The following is a 21,663-nucleotide window of genomic DNA, read 5'->3' as shown; positions in this document are numbered from 1 at the left end:
GATTTCTCAGGATCTATGCACCCAAATTGTGTGAAAATGTAATCACATGTCAGTTCCAGTATAATATATTTGTCCAATGAATACCTGTTTATCATCTGCACTTCTTCTTGATGTAGCAATTTTAATGGCAAGTAGTGTATTTTACCAAAACTATTGTCCCTTGAAAGAAGAACTATTGCATTGCCCTTTTCCGCCGGAAGAACTACTAAATTCTGGTCTTCTCTGAAGGACCGGATCACATCTCTTTCAAGTGAGGAGATGTTACTTCAGGGGGCTGGAGATGGTTTACTCACATGAAGATGGTGGCCATGTGGATCACCAAAATATTGTGTAAGGATGATGTTTATGTTCTGTCTGGAGACCCAATATGAATATCAGGTTCCCCATTTTCACTTTTATTTTCTTCTTTTCTTTGTTTGCTACTTATTCACAGTGTTTTTTTATATCTACAACTTACATAGTAATAAATATATGGAGGAGTGAAAGTAGTGATGCTGTCTCTCTCTCTCTCTCTCTCTCTCTCTCTCTCTCTCTCTCTCTCTCTGTCTCTCTCTCAAACACACACACACACACACACACACACACACACACACAGAAAGCTGCATTGTCTGGGCCAACTACATTGTATCAGCACTGCAGCATTGATACAATGAAACTCGTCAGAACAGCATAGTGATGTATGTGTTCTTTATCAGCTCGCTCTGAGGAAGGAGATCATCAAAACATTTAAGTCTTGTGCATGGACTAATCAACTGCTCGAAGCCTCAAATATAAGGTGACTTCTTACCTTTACTTCTTCCTTATTCCACTCATGATTTTCCGTTATCATATTTGCATAGTAATAACCTAATTTTGGTACTGGGTACTCTGTAGTAAACTATGTACATAATAACAAATTTCCTGAAATTATTTTGATTAAAAATAATAATTGCCAATGTGTTCATTGCAGTACCTTCTAACTGTGATTTTAAAAGGAGCATCTTATAAACATAAATAATAATTGAATTGGTTTTTGTTCTGTACTTTGAAGGTTTCCCATATTTGGAATTTCACTTTCTTCATTTGCCTAGACGTATTACTGAACTACCCTTTTTTTTTTAAGGAAGTGTTTTAAAACTTACAGAAGTGTCTGTTAGGCCTGCGAAGTGGATCTTGATGCCCTGTTTTTTTCCATATTCTATTCATTCTGGAGATATTCATCATCCACAAATGCTTTTATGATTTATACATCTATCTGTAGCATAATGGAAAGTCCTTGCTGAATATGAATACCAGGAGTAAGGGTAACAACTCACTGTACTGTTGAGTGGTCAGTAGGCACATAAACAAGAAGCGCACGCTCCGCTGCAGAGTGAAAATCTCATTCTGGAAGAATGAAAATGTTGCTAAGCTTCTGGGTGACATTCTTTATTAGGATTAACTGTGGAATATACATACACACACACATACATACGCTTATATGGCTACTTTATCCCAGCTGAGCTGTAGTGCCAATACAGTGTAGTTCGATGGGGCAATGTAGCTGTTAAGATGTATGTGCTTTTGCAGTTATCTCTGAATGACATTGTATAAAAGCTTATGATTGTTTTCAAACTTGTTTATGCACCAATCACCCATTCTATGTTTCGACTATATGGTGAGTTGTTACTTTTACTCCTTCCATTATTTATATGTATCCTTCAGTTTTTTCTTTTGTAGCTTGGTACAATATGCTGTTTTAACTGGTATTTCAGAGTAATTTATCTGTTTATAATTTTTTACTATATTCTGTTGAAGACTGCAAAAGAGAGGAAGAGTGTGGACTTATGGACCGGACTATGTACCGGCCAAAATGTACATCTACAAAATCATTGCCTTTATAGCTTATGGGACAAATGCATCTACGCTGTCACAACAGCTCAACACTGCTAGAGTACAGTTCTGGAGTGCAAGAATAACATCTGCTATGCTATCTTTTCACATGACAGCATTGCAATAATTACAAAACGTTCGATTCCATTTCACAATTTCTCACGATTTATTTTGAGATACTTGTAACACAATGAAAATCCTTGTTATGATTGATAACACCTCTAGTCACTGTGAACTGAACTGCTAATAAAAACCGATAAGTAGCAAGACAATTGGAAATAATTCACTCACTGAACTTAGTCATATATAACCTATACAACACAACACTGTACTTTTCCATACTGTATACAGAAATATAAACACACCTTCCAAAGTGTTCCACTCTTTCTCTCTTTTTGTGTCTACAGTAACAATACAAAATACTGAAAATAAATACAAAGTGGTGAAACACTGTTTGTGGACTGTGGAAGGAAAAATCAGGAATATCAAGGGCAAAAGTCTAGTTCAGACAATACATTTGTCTTATTTTTCTTTACACATTTATTCCCTCCCTTTGGACCCTATACAATTTATATCTCTATGCATTTATATACTTATTGGCTAATCTCTTACTGATAAATCATGTACATTCACAAATGCATGACCTGAATGCTGAAGTTCATTTAAATTGCATACAACAGAGTATGGTAACAAATTGCACCTGACTAGTATCACTAACAGTATTTTAGAATAAGTGTAACAGAAACTTTTTTTGCATTTCATTGATTCAGCAGATGTTATTTTAATTACATATTGTAAATTAAACATATTAAACATGCTACAGAATACAAATTGTTTACTTAAATACTACAAGCTTATTAAATGAAGCTGCTATGACTGACAATGCACAAAAGAGGTCTTTCTTTAGCAGAAATATTTTGTGTGTCATTTTATATTTAATGAATAGCCTATGGCTGTATTAATGTGTATTCACTTGGTGGACTGCATTTCTTGAAGTAATTATTCTAGCCTGATTTCATGTAACAATGAATAGCAAAAATGTGCTGTTTGGATCCTACTTTATTGAGATAGCATCACAAATTTGTATATTATACTTTTTGACATACTCATTGATGTCCATTTTCCTGCTGTCGTGATCAGAAACATAGTCCCCCCCCCCCCCCCCCCCCCCCTCAAATGAACCCTCGGCATTATGAATACCGCTGGTTACATACGATGAATTGAAGAATTGCTGACTGGGATACTCTTAAGGGAATGTGTTACTGCATGTAAATTAATTTGAGCAATAGAGTGCAGAAAGGAAAACCTATAGTAGTAATGTCACCTGGAACTAAAATGGTCTTCCGTCATGAAGAATTTTCTGAACACCAAAAAGAATGAAATAACTGTACATAAAATATCAACGCAGGGTATTGTAATAAGCACTACAACTGGTAATTTGGGACTGTACAACTTTTTCCGTGTCAGCCATCTTTTATAATGAAGTCTTGCAAAACTTTTGGAAAGACTCCACCAGATCATGATACATAAACGAAAATTGCTCTCACTTTTGTTAAAAATAAATGACATGTTTAATATGATTTTATTTAAAGATGTTAAGTTTCTCAGAAACTGTGGAATATATTTCAGAAAAAAACTGAGCTGTGAATTTCATTATGAAACATACTTAATGATTGGCCACATTAATAAATGCCAGCTTTCATTTGAAGTGACCTTTTTCTGATAATGAACTTAAAGGAGGGAACAGAAAGGACAGCTGCATCTTTTTTTTTTATGGACAGGCAAAATTCGAGTACTTCATCAACTTCATTAAATGTGTTGATATTTTTTGTAATTATTAATGATATCATCTGTAGGGAAAGACAGTTTTTATGTAAATTGGTTATGAAAGTCCTTATTGTGAACTTAAATCTTAAGAACAATTGCGAAAAATATCTTTTCATGCTGAAGGGAAAATGAAACTGGTCCCTCCCTCATCAGAAGTTATACATTATATTTGCTTAAATAAAATTTTACAATGTTATTTAATAGATAAAACTGTAGGAACCCAATCAATGAATTGCCGCAGAGAAGAGTGAAGTCTTGTGGAGAAAAAGTATATAAAGAACTTTATTAAAAAAGTGCAGAACCAGACCCCCTCCCCCCCCCCCCCCCCCCACACACACACAGCTGAGATCTTTTAGTGGTTTTCAGATACAGCAGCACATCTGTCATTTTCATTATATGAGCACAATTCTGTTGTAGCACTGACCCATGCCCTTGAAATTATAACATTATTTTAATTCAAAACATTCTTCTAAATCAGAATAATATTGTTCATAACTTTAGCATCCCCTCATTTCTGCAACTACAAAGTGACATGATGTACTTCTTTATCTACTATTGCCTTAACTGAGATTATAAAAATTAAACTTATCATTGCTTTTAGTGTCTATGTTGTTACAAAGTAGGTGAGAAAATCAGTTATGGTAATTTGTAGTCACATTATGAATAACAAAAAGAGTCATTCTGTCTATGGAAAATGTGGGAATAAACCTGTATGTTTCCTTTTTATTTTACCTATTTCAATAATAGTCTTGTTATTGACTGAACACAGTATCAGACTATGAAGGTAGCCTACTAACTTAGTGTTTATGTCAAAGATTATGGCTGTGTTGTACAGCGAAAGAGACATGACTATGAGTCTAAAACTGCAGATAATTAGCACAACAGCTTTATGTCATCACTCTGTTGTTGGCTTTAAATCACTTTTTAGTTTCAATTGGCGTACTATCTAGTACAGGGTGTAGGGTGGGGGCAAGAGAGAGAGAGAGAGAGAGAGAGAGAGAGAGAGAGACAGACAGACAGACTGTTGTAACAGCGTACTTCACCATCAGTATCAACTGCAAATTCGCATTAAAATTTGTGAGCTTCTGAGAAGGTCACTTTAGTATTAATTTAAAAAAAAAGTGTCTGACTGGTAGTTCAGTATTATTAATGTATCAGATGGTTTCTTTTGATGTAACTATTATTATGGTCTAGCTTATAGTATTTTTAATATGATAATATTTTAGTACAGATAACAATTATGGTAAAAAAGTATCTGTAAATGGTTAACATGACCATAAACTGAAATTTATAATATTATCTAAAATCAAAAGATACTATCAAAAAAATATAATGCCAAATCAAACCAATAGAGGCACTGAAAAACAGTGTAAGAAACTACAAATCAGAAATGTATTAAATACTTTATGTAATATGCATCTAATTTTCCTTTACAGTTCATGAGACACCCTGCTTGTCGAAAATGATGCTAACATTGACTGAAAATTGGGTTTGAAAGAGATTTCTGTTTTAAGATACAGCATCTAATAAACTCTATGCTGTGATCGATATATTTTTTATTTACAGCACAAGTAGTTTATTATGGTTGACACATTATATAAAAATCTGAGGTATAAAAAACCACTTTCTGCAGAATATTTGCTGGATGCATACATCTAGTTCTCTAATATACCCAGAAGAAAAATTATCATGAAGACTGGTCAGACATATTAATCAACAGAAATATGTTAATTTTAAATTGCTATTTCACTCATCATAAACACAGGTAGTTTCTTTAAATCCAACATATGCAATTTCTCTGTATACGAAGAGAATAAAAGTTCTGTCAGATGGTACAAAAGATAACATTTCTATGGCTATCTTTCCCCTTACACGATACAGTTTTTATATAGCTTTGAGGCAGCCTTTATCAAACTGCGTTACTGATTCACACTTTCTTCTGATGTATTGTATAATCTCTAAGGAAATTCTTATATTTTTAAATATCATAAATGTCATTGCATATCATAGCAGCTTCAATAAAAATATGAAGTGATACTCTCAGATATATGCACTTTGTGCTTGTTACATAAAACAGATTAATAATATGGCAAGGGGATTACCAATGAACTGCAGCATGTCTTCAACAATCAGCCAAATTTAATGTGTAATGTTCTGGCTAAGGCTACGAAGTATCTTTTCATGCTAAAGGGAAAATCAAACTATCCCATCTCTCCATCAAAAGATATGCGGTAATACATTTTCAATTTGCTTAAATAAAATATTGCAATATTATTTCACACACACAACCACACATGGATACACCCACACACACATACATACACTGTTGAACAGTGATATGCCAAACCTTCAATAACAACTTAAAAACCCATAAATATAATATATAAGTAGTAATACATAGTAATAATTACATTTATCGCATAGGAAATTCTTCAAAAATCCTCACTTTCACAAAAGGATTTGTTTTTCATTGTAAATTCTTGTTTTTTAATATATATCAAACTTTGCTTTATTAACAATTACTTGTTAAAATTTAAGAATGTCACTTTGTAAAGGGGCACAGATCATGATATGTTTAGAAAGTGGTGTTTTTTTTTTTTAACCTATGTTCTAAAGCAGGTTAATTAAAGAAGGCGAGAATGGCTAGTTTCCCATTTACAATATATATTTTATCACATGTTTCCTGCTGTATCTAATTCTTGACATATCTTTTGGAAACACTCAACATTCTACAGCTTGGGGCTCAAAGTGTTTTCATCAGCACAGGCACTCTTGTAAAGTCAACAAAGGGATTTCTCAAAAATTCAGCTTACTGAATCATCACTCTATCATAACTCATCGTACAAACTGAACACTATATTCTCTTTACAGAACAGATTCAGACAAAAACTTTTGCAAATGTGGCTAACAAAACATCCAATATCTGTAGGTTGGGGTCTTTCAAACTCAACAAAAGTACAGCAGTAGGACAGCATGTAGAACATCAACAAATGGGAAATATTAAACATAAAGTAGAAGTTATTTGAAAGCTTATGAGAACACATGAAAAACTAACAACAGATATAAAGCAAAATACTTTTAAAGAGAATTTGGAATGTTCAGTTCAGCAAATTCTTTCTACAGAAGTTTATGTACATGAAAAAGTACTGTGTACATAAAACAATGTGCAAAGCTCTGAGAAAGTTTGGAGACAACTAAAACAAACAGCTGAATGTATTTGAGATGAAGAAGAGCTTAAAAAGTTAGAAGGATTACAGTTATATTAACACATCACAAGAAACAAAAATCTTTATTAAAGGCACAAATGGGAAGGAAATGCAGACAGTATCACAGTTTATATAGGAGACATTAAGAAAAGCAATGTAGCTGGACATACAAATCATGTCTTGCAGAAATGCAAAACCTTATCCAGCAGCATTATGCTAAAGTCACTGACAGCTCAGATCTTCATAGATTACTTGCAATCGCAAAAATCCTGATGATTTTTCCTCTATGGATATGTATAATGAATCGCATATATGTCTCTAAGTGAGTGCCATATCTGAATGCTATGGTTCACTCTATAACATGTAAATATCTGTATGCAGAAGGACTTACTTTATGAAATAAGCCACTTTAACTCTTATGTAGTCTGTGACTGACAATAATGGTAGTGGTAATCATTGAGATGTTACTTGCAGTATATGCTGGAATGCAGATTCTTAAAACATTGAATCAATGTTTCGTAATGCTGTCAATTATAACACAGAGTTATGTGATTAAAGGTGGCAGAGCAATGCCCTCAGTCTCCATACATAAACAACACAGCTGATACTACAGAAAGTTACAGTTATCTATATGTGTGATCCATGTGATATTTAATTGTATGGATGCATAAAAGAAAAGAAATTTGTTCTGATTGTATTATAGAGGAGGATGTTACCTCCAATTCAATGTCTTTCCTGCAACAAAATGAAAACAGTTTAATACAGCAGGTGCTCTGTCACATAGCTTATTCATGTCTCAATATGAGAGATGTCTGTCTGCAGTCACCTTCTCTATACTGGTACAAATAATCATTATATATGATACAGAATGTGATAGGATATGTAGAAGACATACAAGACATTTGTGCTGTAAGTCATATAACACATAATAAATGATACGAGGGAGGTTATTATTTTCATGATCAATAAAAAAAAGCATAAATGTGAAACTGGTGATGAGTTAAGATAAATGGTCTTAGTGTCAATCACATTGTGTTCATTTGAAGATGAACTTTTCACTCATTACTGAGTAGTAGGTTACATATTAATTGTACCATAAATGTACATAATTTATTTTTGCATTTTACACTTGTCTAACAATGAACACCAAAGCTTCAACATCTGTAAAGACAATGGAATGTAATAAATAATTTATACTTAGAGATTTAAAAAATTCTATTTAAATTATTTCAGTATGAAAAATCTATTCATGATATAAATGATTGGTCAGCCTTTGAGAAAGCATTTTCACAGCACAATAAGGAATGAAGTAGCTTTAAGCAAGCTAGAAGTATCATTGCAATATCTATATCATATGAAGGACATACATACGTACATACATTTATATAATGCTGCTTACAAATATCTTGTTGCCTCGCAAAGCTCGAGCAGAATAAGGCAATATTCATGAGAGGCTCCTGACCTGACGGTACAGGCAGCTTTGTAGTATTTTTTTTTTTTTTTTTTTACATATAGCCCTGATTATTTAAAGTTACACTCTCAACATTCATGCACTTACATTCATCTAACACAACAGAAAGAGGTTGACAGAATATAATGTGTACAATAAGTCATGCAGCAGTGATATGCAAATGTTTGAGTGCTATAGAGACTATGTTATTACAAATTTTCTATTCTACTAAGTGAAGTTAGCACAAAAAACATATTTTTGTAATCAGTTTGCTCTTTCTTTATCATTTCAAAGGAAGTTTATCCCCATTGACATCTCTAAAGAAGTTTTAAAAAAAGTAACATGCTTTAGTAAAGCAATTTATATTTCATTTACAGGCAAACAGAAGAGTCTTCATGGACAACGTCAAACTGAGGGGAATTCGTGACATCAGAAACATGACACACATGTGACCAGATAAACTGAGTAGACAAAATTCCATTGAATGATAACTGTTTTCAATTACCTCTCATTTCAAAAAGAAGCATTAGGCAGTGATTGTGCATGCACAAACGAAAATGTATGTGGGTTAATAAACTGGGTGAAAGCTCTATAAAATATGTATTCTGTGCAGTACAAGCACACATATATCCGATTTTGCATCTGTTGCGTAAATGATATGCTATTTGTAGTCTCTTTGTTTTCATTTTCCTTATACACTAAACACTTGATTTCATTTTTAAAATATTTTCTTAGTTTTCTAAATTTCACTGAGTGTTAAGAAATGTTTTTGGGAATTTCCATGAATTTAGGTGGAATTTTAATAGATTTCAATTATTCTATGAAATGATAAAACTACCATGAGCATCTATTTAAGATGATAATATTGACCTATGCCAAATTATGACATCTATGCCTTATTTGCTTTCTTCAATATTTAAAAAAATACACTATAGATGACAGTATAAAAACTGGTCTGCACTGAATTTATTGCAGACTTTAATAAATTATTCCAAAAGATATACATCACAGCGCTTGACTTACTGTACTTCCTTTAGTACATGCAAAAATATTCCATAAAAATGATAATGTCAACTCCTACAGATTCACTGATTATGTCAGTATCACTAAGATCATAACAGATAATGGAGTAGTGAACAAGAAACAAACTTTTTTTTTAGTTTTACATCCTTTGAGCCCCATTATAATAGCTGTTCTTTTTTTTATTTCTATATTTTCTTTCACATTTAATTATTACGAGCACTTACTCACATTAAAACACTACTGCAGTATTAAAACAAACAGATGTACAAGAAATATGACAGTCAAAAGGTTCGGATTGCATAACAGGTATTTTAAGCTGATATGTTTATTCCGCACTCCGCAGGGTGCCACCGTCTCCTCAGACCCTCCCTCCTAGCATCCCCTTGTAGCATTGAGCTGCGTTTTGTCTCTCTAAAGACGTATAATGGACGGAAAAGTTTTCAGAGTGGATCTGCCACACTGTGTAGACAGCTCATAGCACACACATGCAGATCAACAACAAGTATCTTACACTACTGATAAAATTAAAAATCTGTTACATCATACTCTAAGCAATTTCCACATCATGATACATTTGTACAAAGAAACTTTAATTGTTTCATCTTTTAATGAGAGCAAAAATTGAAAGCTAGCAGCACTGAGGATTTACATATTTATTTTCAGATATCAAGCATTACTGAATTCACATCAAATTATTCTTTTTTAAGATAGTGTCACTACATTTATCTGAAGAAAAGTGTACCAAACAAACTCTGAATCTAGTACACGTAATATAAATCCTCAGATAGCTACTTTAATTAATTGTATAAATTAAAAGTTACTTAATCTACATTGTACACAGATATACACAAGAACACTTATTTCTGTGTCTACACAATGCCGACAGATCTAATAAATCTGCTTACAAAATTAGCTAGTTTCTGGAGGAATCATTTGGTTGTCAGCATTTAGCATCTCATACATATTGTAATTGTGTATTCATACTAAGGTACTGAATAGGTGTTACATAAGTATGGATATTTTTTCCAGTTTCCAATTGCTCGAAAAATACATTCGAAGCATTAATAAACTCACACTGTGTAAGGCAGAGTGTTGTTATTAAACTCTGAGATGTTAGTAGCAATGTTACTCCTCCAGTCACTAGCTGTACCAAAATGTTAGTTTCTTTTCATATCACATCAATCCTTACACATAAAGCAACTACATTTAAGATTCTATAAATCTGTCATTTCTTTCAAAGAGATATTTAACAAACGGAAATTATATTCCCAGCTGCAACATAACACCAGGCTAGTTATGTGGCATTGTAATGCTGCCTCTTTGGATTGTCCTGGCTACTAAAGCAGTCAGTCTCTACTTTGGTTCATACACATTAGCTATATACACTTGTATACAGTCAAAAAATCCCAGACTTGCTCAATCCTCAGCAGTTTTACCTTAAAAACTTGACCACTTATTAATAAATAACTGTTCCATTACTAACTAAAAACATTATTGATAAAATGCGCAGCATTTCTCTCTTTACTGATTTGTTAGATTCAACACTTCTAAATTGCTTACATAAACTAACTAGAAACTACAGACAGGTGGTCATGTAGTCACTGGAATATTATATGATTACACTCATTAAAAGTAACTAGATGAGATGATATATGCATATTTGTATATACAAATAATTAAACTACCATATGTTTATATAAAGTACATTTCGTACAGTTTACCCATCAGACCAGGTAAATCAGCTAATGCTCAAAGGATATGAAGTTCAAACTACAATCTTTTGAAATTTAACTCTATGAGTAATTGTGCTGATAGGAGGAGAAGAGAAAAGATTCTTATTATTTGATATGAATGCATGATATTCTTTTGCTTCACTCTCAGACTGAGTTTACTTGTATTCTCTCTCTCTTTTCCTTCTATCAAAGGAAATAGAGTATAGCATACAGATTTTTGGTTTATTGCTATGAATAAGAAATACATTAAATGTCTGATCCAATTCTCTTTTCCTCTAGAAAAACAAATATAGCTTTTCTAACACTGAGTTTCTTTTCAACCAGACTAATTTTATTAATCCTATGTATAGTGATAGTAGCCTACAGCATGTAAACCCTATCTGCACATAAACAGCCAGACACATGGCATGCTACTGCACAATATGTTATGTTCAAGATTTAGTATTTTCTAAAAGAGGTATTTACACCATCCATAAGAAAAATTAAATGAATACATTTAGTTTACCTACATTTTTTTTCAAATAAGTTATCTAAAACATAACTTTCAGGGCACCTTTGGTATCAAGCATTGTCTGCTATTCATCAAGGTCTCTTGAAATATGCCATATACAAGTAAATTATAATCGTTCATAATTATCTAATCCCCTGATAAGTAAATAGCAATTTTCTCTGTATTTCCTACACTGCCTTTCAAGCTCTAATCTCAGTTTTTAACATTAGTGATTCATTAATCAACAGCACAGCATACCTATTGCTGAAAAACATCAATGAATTCTCATATCTCATGCTCATAAAGAACTACATGATATACTGTGCTATCTGAATGACAAAGCAGAAGTGCAACAAACTGCTATATTTATAATTTTTTTTGTTTACAATTTCCTAAAGATGTCAAATTACTCACATTCATTTTTTTAAAGCTAGTTGACAGCAAGAGTAATATAGTTCTGTCAACTATGAAATTTATCAAAAAAGCACTCCGGTATACTTAAAAATGTTAATTGTTTCAAAATTATTTTCTTCTTTTTCTTTAAAAATAAATGTGTTACTCTGAAAGGAAATGTATATGAACTAAGTCTGAAGCTTACTGAATGAACTATTTAATGAATTTAATAAATAAAAGAGCTGCAAGCACCAGATGTATGTATCATATAAATCAAGATTTTTCTGAACCATTTAATTTAAACAAATAATAACAATAGTAATGATAATAAGACACTTTCGTTTTCAAGTGTAAGATTGGAGGTATACAGGCATTTATTAAGAGGCCTTGATTTTATCATACTACCATTCTCGTTAACAATATTTTTTCATTTATTAACATTATTTATTATTAATTTATCATTACTGTGGTTAATATTCTTATTGATGAATCAAAAGAAGAATAAAATAACAAAATTTTAAGATTTTAACAGATTGACCTATGGTAATGGCACAGTGTGCGCCATTTTATGTTTTCATATTTAATCAAGATGCCTTGCTGTCTTCAAGAATTCAGGCCTATGAGGGCATAGCAACACCAGAGCCAGGTTGCTGATGCTCATGTCAGGTGCTCAGCTGGAGGTAAGGATAATTAAGATTGTCCATTTTCTTCTCCCTTGGGTCCCTAGAAAGAAAAAGCAATCAAGATTGGAAACTTAAAATGATAACAAATTAGGACTATCATATCACGCAAATGTAATGCCATTTTGAAATGATTCTGATAGTGAGTGTGCACTTAACAATTTTCAAATAATACATGTAGCAACTTGCAGAACAATGTTTTGTGGTGTATTACCACAGTACAATGATGAAACCAGCACTACTGTGAAGATGCATTTAATTTATGTTCTTTTAGAAACATTGGGAAAATGTCAATGAAATAGTAGTAAAATTATTTACAATTTGATATAAATACAAAGCTGTACAGTGGATAATATGACCATAAATCCATAGTAACTTAGTGCTCTCTCTGAATAACGGAGGTAAGAATTACTTCTGATAAACAAAGTAGGCACTGAACTTATGTAACATATTAATACAATAATGAAAATGATCACCATCTAAATAATTTGAATTTATTTTGCAACAGAAATAGATAATTTTTTGCTAATTTATTTCAGTCACTTTTGTCTCAGCTCATTTCTTGATAAGCAGTAGCAGGCAGCATCTATTATTTCTAAACTTTATTTCATTTTCTGATTTAAATGCAATTCTATGTCACTGAGGCCTATTTCATGTATAATTTATTTTTATGGTAACATATTCAGAGTACTTTTGAACATGTCTTCGTTTCAGCCTCATTAGTGGAAAGCCATAATCTGTTGCCTCCAATATGAATGTCAGTGCAACAGAAAACACCCAGTTTTGCTGAAATTTGAGTTGGAATAATAATGTATCGTGAGGAGGAGGAGGAGGAAGAGATTAGTGTTTAACATCCCATCGACAACGAGGTCACTAGAGACGGAGCGCGAGCTCGGGTGAGGGAAGGATGGGGAAGGAAATCGGCAGTGCCCTTTCAAAGGAACCATCCCGGCATTTGCCTGAAGCGATTTAGGGAAATCACGGAAAACCTAAATCAGGATGGCCGGAGATGGGATTGAACCGTTGTCCTCCCGAATGCGAGTCCAGTCACTACGCCACCTCGCTCAGTAATGTATCATGAAAAAACAACATTATGTGCATTTTACCCCTGATGAGCAACTTGTTAATTGATGTCTAAAGCTGACCAAATAAACACAAGATGAAAACAACTAAATGTTGTGCTGCTAGACGAGACAATGAAATATTTGGCAGTATTTTATGTTCTCATGAAACACTTTGATAAGGCACAATGCAATGTTCAAAATAACTTAATCAACAACTGGAAACTAATCCTGTCTGCAGAATGCTGATGCTACTTTGTGCATATAAACTAACTTTTCTGCTCCTTAATTTATCTCCCTTTCATCTACTCATCTACTATTGTATACCTTGGTAATGTCACTCATCTTCCAAATCATTTTCTCCTTTACTGTTTCTTGAGTTTCATCAACATCCCACAAATTTGACTTTTATCTTTTAAGTATGTCTACTTCAACATGGTCTTGGTGCAGGGATATTTCTACCTATATTGCTTGGAAAATGTTAAATGGGTGTTCACTTGCAAGAAAGAAATAGCATACAAAATTCAGTTGAAGAAATGCAGGTAGTGTTCCAGTATTGAGGTAGGAGATTTAATTATGGCAGCAATTAGCATTTGCAGAGTATGTAAAGACACATCCATTCATTAAGGTGTAAGTAACTGCAGTGCATGTAGGAAGAATTGGAAGATTACATTACTACTTAGAGATAATGTTAGAGAAGGTAACAACTTGAAAAGGTTCCAAATTACCTAAAAACTGAATGTGACAGATAGTTTTAGTCACAACTCATGGGCAGAAAAAAAGAACTTCTTTACTGCACAATGACCCCTTACCAAATGGTGTATAAGAGGGGTGTGTTAAATTCATTTATTGAATGTAAGTGACGGTAAATTATGTGTGTATAGTGCAGTGTCATATTTGTGCTGTATGATGGTGGTGGTGATGATGATGATGATGATGATGATGATGATGAGACAAGGTGAGGATGAACACATTGCCAGCACTTATCCAACTTGTCTTGAATACACCAAGACTAATAAGTTTAACATCCCAATGGAGTGGGTGGATCACCAATGCGGTATCAGCCACTATCTGGTCAGCTGTACTTTCAAATATGCACACCACCAGCTATTCGTTCCGGTGCTTCCTTCAGCTTCCACCACGGTACGAGTGCACTGCCATGAATGATTACCCCACTGCCAATGAGAAGCAAGCATCCCCTCTCTGGAACTACAGCAGCAGGTGTACTTATGTTCGAACATTCATGCACTGAGCCCATTTTGTGTGTTTGCCAGTTGAATAACATTTACAGACTTTCATAGTGGCCAGGTCTCATGATCTACTGACTAGTTATTGTATTGAAGACTGACTGATTTGCAAATCTGTGGTATCTGTATATGTTTCAACTTTCAAAGCTACTGTTGGCAACTGATGCTACAATTACAGAACAAAGTTATGTATTATTTTTACTACTTGATATTAGATGTAGAATAAAAAAAATCTGAATTCGCATTTCATGAACAGCATCTGTTCCTCACTCCTGTATTCATTAAAGAACCACACAGCATGCAAGGAAGTTATAAAAACCATCAACAATGCCACATGCCCACACTTCAGGTGATGCTACAGAGTTTAATCCAGGACAAGTATGGTGATAAGGAACATTATGACAATGACATGGTAAGAGCTGACCCCCTATCTGTCACTAGTGTCACTACCCTGTTTATCAATTTAATTTTTCTCTTTCCTTATTTACTTGGTCCTCTCATAGCAGGAGGCCAGTTTTTCAAAAGATTCATTAATGCATGTGGTCTCTTTCATTCACAGCTCTTGCATATATGATAGGCAAGTACCTCATCCCTTACACTTGCCTTCTTTTATCTACTCTGACAGTCTCCTGTCATGGGCTGATACTCCTAAAATATTTCACTGGAAACAAGTCCACAAAATTATTCTTTGGCAGATTCTGGGGTATATATCATACCATAACTGATAAGCTTCAGTCACGTCAGTGGTTACCATGGTACAGTTTATGATAAATCACTTTGCTGAAACATGATGAAACCAGTAGTACTGTTAAAGTACACATCCACTGTTGTCTCTGGGAACTGGGTTGACTAGTGTAATGTCAACACAGAAGAGGTGTGAGGTGCGGGGAGGAAGGAAGGTAAGGATGGTGGAAAATGTTGAGTGCTGCCTGTGTGAAAAGAAGTGATGGGGACAAGATGGAAGGCTGTTAGGTGCAGCATCTGGATGCAAGTGCACAGGATAAATCATAGAGACAGCCAAAGGTTGAGGCCAGTCCTGTTACACGGACAGAGCATGTGTTGCAGGGGGAAACCATCCCTCTCTGAAATTCAGAAAAGGTAGAGGTGATGAGAAGAATCCAGATAGAATGGGCTCTGAAAAAAATCATGGAAGTCAAGCATAGCACGTTGCTTGACATCTGGGTTGTCTGTTATCTCTTGGTTACAGTTGGGCAGTGGCCAAGGGCAGCTGGACCATCCACTTGCTGAGCATGCTGTGCAAAACAGTGTGCTTGACTCCAGTGATTGCTTCACAGCTGCTGCCCTCTGGGTTCTTCCCATGACCACTGGATTTTCTCAACTGCGCCAGTGGAAACTCTCTTTTGCTCCTGTGACTCTCTTGGCCTCAAGCTTCTCTAGTTTTGTCATCCCGTGTGCCTTTATCTCCTTATCTGTTTCCTTTCCAGCCTCAATAGCGCCTTTGGCCCAGCCCCCAGCTCACCTTCCCAGCACAGATTCCAGTTGCTGCACCTGGGAGCCCGCCATCCATTCCCTGCCATGCCTCTGCACAGTCACACAGGCAGCACTACACAGCGTTTCCCTTCACCACTACCCTGTTATCCCATCCCCATCCCCACACCATGCCTTCTCTTTACTTCTTCAACCCCACTACCCACCACAGCTGAGATCACTCCTCACCCTGGAAATAACCGTGTGTGTGTGTGTGTGTGTGTGTGTGTGTGTGTGTGTGTGTGTGTGTGTGTGTCTGTTAGAATTTTGTTCAACAGCTAACAATATTCAACAGTCTTCAACTAAGGGTGCCTAGCTGCTGCTCAGAGCTTCCTGTATGTGGTGATTAGCAATCTGTCCAATTCATACTGAGTTTTTCACTCTCTAGCAGAGTGAACCTCAATATGAAACTTCCTGGTGGATTAAAACTGTGTGTCGGACCATGACATGAACCTGGAATGCTGAGGTTTGAATCTTGGTCCAGCACACAGTTTCAAGCTGCCAGAAAGATTCTTATTGTTACTATTATATTTGTTTGATTTTTCATGTCAGGAAGACAATATTTCTTCTCTCTGTGAATAATACTGACCATTCCAGAACTTATTCATCTTTGTGGATTTGAATGTCACCAAAGCTAATATGATCGGGAATCAGAGTAAATCTTCCAAAAGCTCCTATCAGTGATGTTTTCACTGTAACACATAGGTAAATTTGAAATGTTATATTCCATTTTAAAATGGACATAAATAGGGCTGTTGTTTCTATCATAAAATATGTGTCAGTATCATTGATTCATAGCTAAAATAAATTATACATCTGATCCTGGAGTTTTCTGACAACTGTCACTGTAATGTAGGTGCTGTTATGTACTCCCAATTCCATGATTTCAAGCTTACTCCCCTTTTCATCTTTGGTAATGTAGTTGCTATAACAAATCAGAATTACTGCTAATTGATAAGTACAGAAAAATATTGTGTGGCTTCTTTAAAATATTCCACAGACATGAAAACACACAAAAAATAAGAAAACAATGTTTCATAAATATATGCAGTAACTAAAATTTGTGTAGACAAAATATGTGATATAGTATAATATAACATATAATTACATATACTTACAAATATGGTATACTTATGGTTAATTAATTACCCAACATGACACAAACATCCCAAATACTACAGCAAAGATAGGAGGCAATGCCAGGGAAATATGCTAAAAGAATCATGTACGTACTGTTAGGAATGGGAGTGTAGTTGTTAATGATATTAGTGAGCAAGCAGTTTTATGGACTTTTCAGAAACACATACAGCAACTGTTTTATTACTGATCACATCTGGTTTACTGCATCCAATACAAGGAAGAAAATCAAATTCTGCAGAAAAAGTGTTATACAAGCAGCATGTCACCATACATGCCAGTGAAGGGTCTAAGAGTAAATGTAGCTGTAATGGAATTCAAAACATGTTTCAAGAAATGATGCATATGTGTGGTTTGAAATCCAGTTATGGGAACTACATTAAATGCAAAAGTGGGTATTTATTTGGTGCTCTAATTATAAATGCAATGTGCAGAGCATCACTCTCTACAGTAATTAATTTACTAGAAGGCAACAAATCTGTATAATAAAAAAAAGTAATGGTCAGGGTTTTTTCCAACAACTATAAATGTAACTCATCCAAAAATTCACTTGCTTCTCCGTCATGCTTGCAGAGTTTGATAGGAACCTGTGTGAAATAAGTAGCATCCATAATATAAGTAATACATAAATAAAAAATAATTTTTCCTCACATGGCAGAATGAAAGATATACAGAAAATGTGTACCATCAAAGATGAAGATCATAATAACTGTCTCAAACACAGTCAATCAGATTCTTGACCTTTTAAAGCTAAACAGAGTTGGGAAAAAACAGTAGAATCCAAAGGGTAATGAGTACAGATGATTCAGAACTGGATGGTAATGGATGTACTGAATAGAGGAGAGAAGTCAGATAGTAAATACATAGGACATTTGTCTTTCCTTCTGTTTGGACTGCAACTGCTTCTTGTGCAGCTAGCTGACTGTTGCTGAATCACAGCGACCTGCCCATTCACCATCCTGACACTTTACTTTCTTTCCTTTATTTCCTCTTCAGCCCAAAACTATGCATTTTTTGGTTTGTAAATGATTATTTGTGTATCTATCAAGATGTCACACTCTTTGCTTTCTGTGACCCCTTTTGTGTTACAATGTTTCAGTTGTAATTTCCCTGTTTATGTTTCAGCATCAGTGTTAAGTGTTTCAAAAAAAAATCTTTAGAACTAGTTTATATCTCATTTCTCTTCAGCTCTTCCTGTTCTGATCTAAGTTTGTGAGCACCCAGCCTACCAACCTCTGCCATTTTGCTTTTGGCGTACTCGATACGAATGGCTCCCCGGTCAGAGGAGAGCAAGAAGGAGCCCTGCAGGTTGGCCATGGCTTGGGCAGCGCAGCGCACATCTTGAAACTCGACGAAAGCGACGGGGGACCCTCCCTTGGTGTGCATGCGGAGGCGACAGAAGCCGGGGAAGCTGTGCACACAGATAAGAATGTGCCATGTTAGGAAGAGGATGGGGACACATGCCCAAACATCTGAAAGTTCCCAATTGAATGTTATCCACAGGAATAATGTTAGGACACCCTTAGAGGTATTGATTTTTAGTTTTGCGTTGCAGTTTGTAAATCATTTAATTTATGTTGCTGTTACACAAAACAGAGCTAAGCCACCACACCAAACCCAAAAGTGCATGCAGAGGTAGCTTACAAGGAGGAATTAAAGATTAAATAAGTTAATAATTTACACTAACAGGGAAAATTATGTGACAGATTTTATTCTGTTTATTTCACATGATGCCATGAAGCTAGGCATGAGTTTCCAATTTTGTATTTCATGAATCAGGATTATGTTAAGAAAGATTTGGAGTGTTCCAATGTCTTAAATCAAAATTTAAAGTGTAATACTCTGTTTTACTGTGTGTCACTTTTTTTTTTCAGAATGAAAAAGGAACAGGACAAAGAACAAACAATTGTCCTCTTAATTTTTAAATTTCTGTTTTTGTATTTTTAAGCAGGTGTGAAATGTTAGTCCATCTATATGAACAAATAATTCGACAAAATATGGGCACTGTTCTGCAGAATTCTAATTGTGATATAATTGCGTTTGTTGCAACAGAAATATGATAGAACCCCAGCAAATTTGAAGTGAAACATACATTAATTTCCTGCATTTGATGAGGACTAAGGTGTGCTTTCAGATGTTTAGGACGAACTAGTACAACAACAGTGACCAACACACATGCCCAACGATACTACTCTACAGGACGCAGCTGTACAGTATAGTGTGGAACAAAGTTGGCAACCACATGCAAGTGCATCTCCTCTTGTTGTAACTATTCTATTTAGTACTAAAACTGTCATTTTGTGAATAAGAGATGCAATAAAATACACTAGTTCATTCAATCTGCAAAGTGAATACACAGGTACAACTCACAATATGTATGCAAGCGCGAGCACACATGGGTGTTCACACACACACACACACACACACACACACACACACACACACACACACAAAACTTAATGTGGCATTTATGGATATTTACATATGTTGTAAGGTTACTACTAAATAGTTTTAACTTTATTTTTAAATGCACTGAAAATATTTTCTATCCACTTAAAAATACATTCTCTGCTTGGTGTGTTTTCTCCTCTAATATATATATTTTTTCATTTTACGATTGCCCTTTAGTTATAATTTAAACAGGCAACATTCCTCATTGACAGAAGAAGTTAAACAAAACTGAATGGGAAAATTAAGTAAATATGTGGACTATGATAGATACAGAATCATGAATTATTTTGTGTTGTGTAGCCATTAATTAGTTGCATCATATATCCTAGATAAAAGTCATAATAGTAATTTTGCCTCCCACAAGAACTTCATGTCATATTGCTATACAATTAAAATGCACACTTAAAACTTGATTAGGTAGCTTCACAACAGGAATATTTTGCAAGTACTCATAATACCAACACATTTAGCACATGTATAATGTTTTTGCAGGTATGCTGCCAGATTATTGTGTCTTCTTGGCACAATATTTTGATGTCAACAATGCAGCTTGTTGTGCTCTAGGTGTTCTCTGACATACTGAAGTATCAGGGGTATATTATACATAATCAATGCTGTCAAAGCATGAGATCTTACACATTTGGAACACACTGAGTGTTGCTTTTTCTCATCTCACGATTTCCCCTCTTCATGATGTACATCATGTAATTGCTGTTCATTGTACTTCTTTGCTTTTCAGTCTTTGTCAGATAACCCTTTTGCACAAGCAAATCATAATTAAATGCACTTTTAATGTATGTCAGTAGAGTTCACTATTCACCTAATAAAAACTAGTGAACACTGAGCAGTCAATATTGTCTTCCAGTGCTGCAATCCAATCAAGCTGCAACGCTGGTAGACAATAGATTGTGCTACACTTTGGAAGTTATTAACATTTCCTACATGCCAGTCTCTTGCTCAGGGCCTCTACTATTTGGTGAGAAATGGTTTATCCTCATAGGTAATAGTTATAATTACATTTCATTCTGGATTTTACTTTGATTGTACTGTGGTGCCATGGCAGTTTACTTTGCCTTTACAATTACAAATGTTACTTTATTATTCATATGTCACCTTAATATCTCATCGGACTTTGTCCTCATTTTGTGAACAAGTTGCAGGTCAAAAAGTGAAGGATTTTAGAGGATACATGACCTTCAAGTGCAGTCATGAGGTGTGTTGGCTATGGGAAACAATTTTATGAGCTTAACTTTGGTGGTAGTCTCAGAAGTCTTACTTTTGGAAACCCTGAAATACCGAAATGAGTAAAATAAACTGCTTTGGAATAATGGGTCATATACTCTAGTTCTTACAACTTCGTGCCAATAATGCAAACATAAATTTCTTCTGAAAGTTTCCAGTATGCATGGTGTCTGAAATGAAGGACTTTTACATTATACTATCATTTCTATAGCCCAGTTTATATGCCACTAGCTATTACTTCTGTCACATTCGGAGGATAAAGTGTAGTAAATGAAGAAAACACCCTCTTTAAAAAAATTTGCTGTGAGAATATGGATACCCAGAGGATATCAGAAACTTTTCATTTCCAAATCCTGAAATGCTTCAAAATGTTACTGGTTAGAC

The 21,663-nt window shown here is 34.6% G+C and overlaps 1 protein-coding gene across 1 annotated transcript in view; it reads right to left on the bottom strand.

Moving 5' to 3' along the window:
- Window positions 1-3,581: 3,581 nt before the first annotated feature.
- LOC126169189 (protein couch potato-like) overlaps window positions 3,582-21,663 on the bottom strand; it is a 195,459-nt gene continuing 177,377 nt past the window's right edge. The window contains exons 7-8 of the mRNA XM_049920621.1: window positions 18,820-18,997; window positions 3,582-12,696 (exon numbers count right to left, since the gene is read on the bottom strand). Of these exons, the coding sequence (XP_049776578.1) occupies window positions 12,664-12,696; window positions 18,820-18,997 (211 nt within the window). The 3' untranslated portion in view covers window positions 3,582-12,663. The remainder of the gene's footprint in view (window positions 12,697-18,819; window positions 18,998-21,663) is intronic.

The sequence above is a fragment of the Schistocerca cancellata genome, chromosome 1 (genome assembly GCF_023864275.1).
Source record: "Schistocerca cancellata isolate TAMUIC-IGC-003103 chromosome 1, iqSchCanc2.1, whole genome shotgun sequence".
Classification (NCBI taxonomy): domain Eukaryota; kingdom Metazoa; phylum Arthropoda; class Insecta; order Orthoptera; family Acrididae; genus Schistocerca; species Schistocerca cancellata.
Note: the sequence above shows the minus strand (reverse complement) of the source record. Positions and strands in the feature narration are given on the sequence as shown.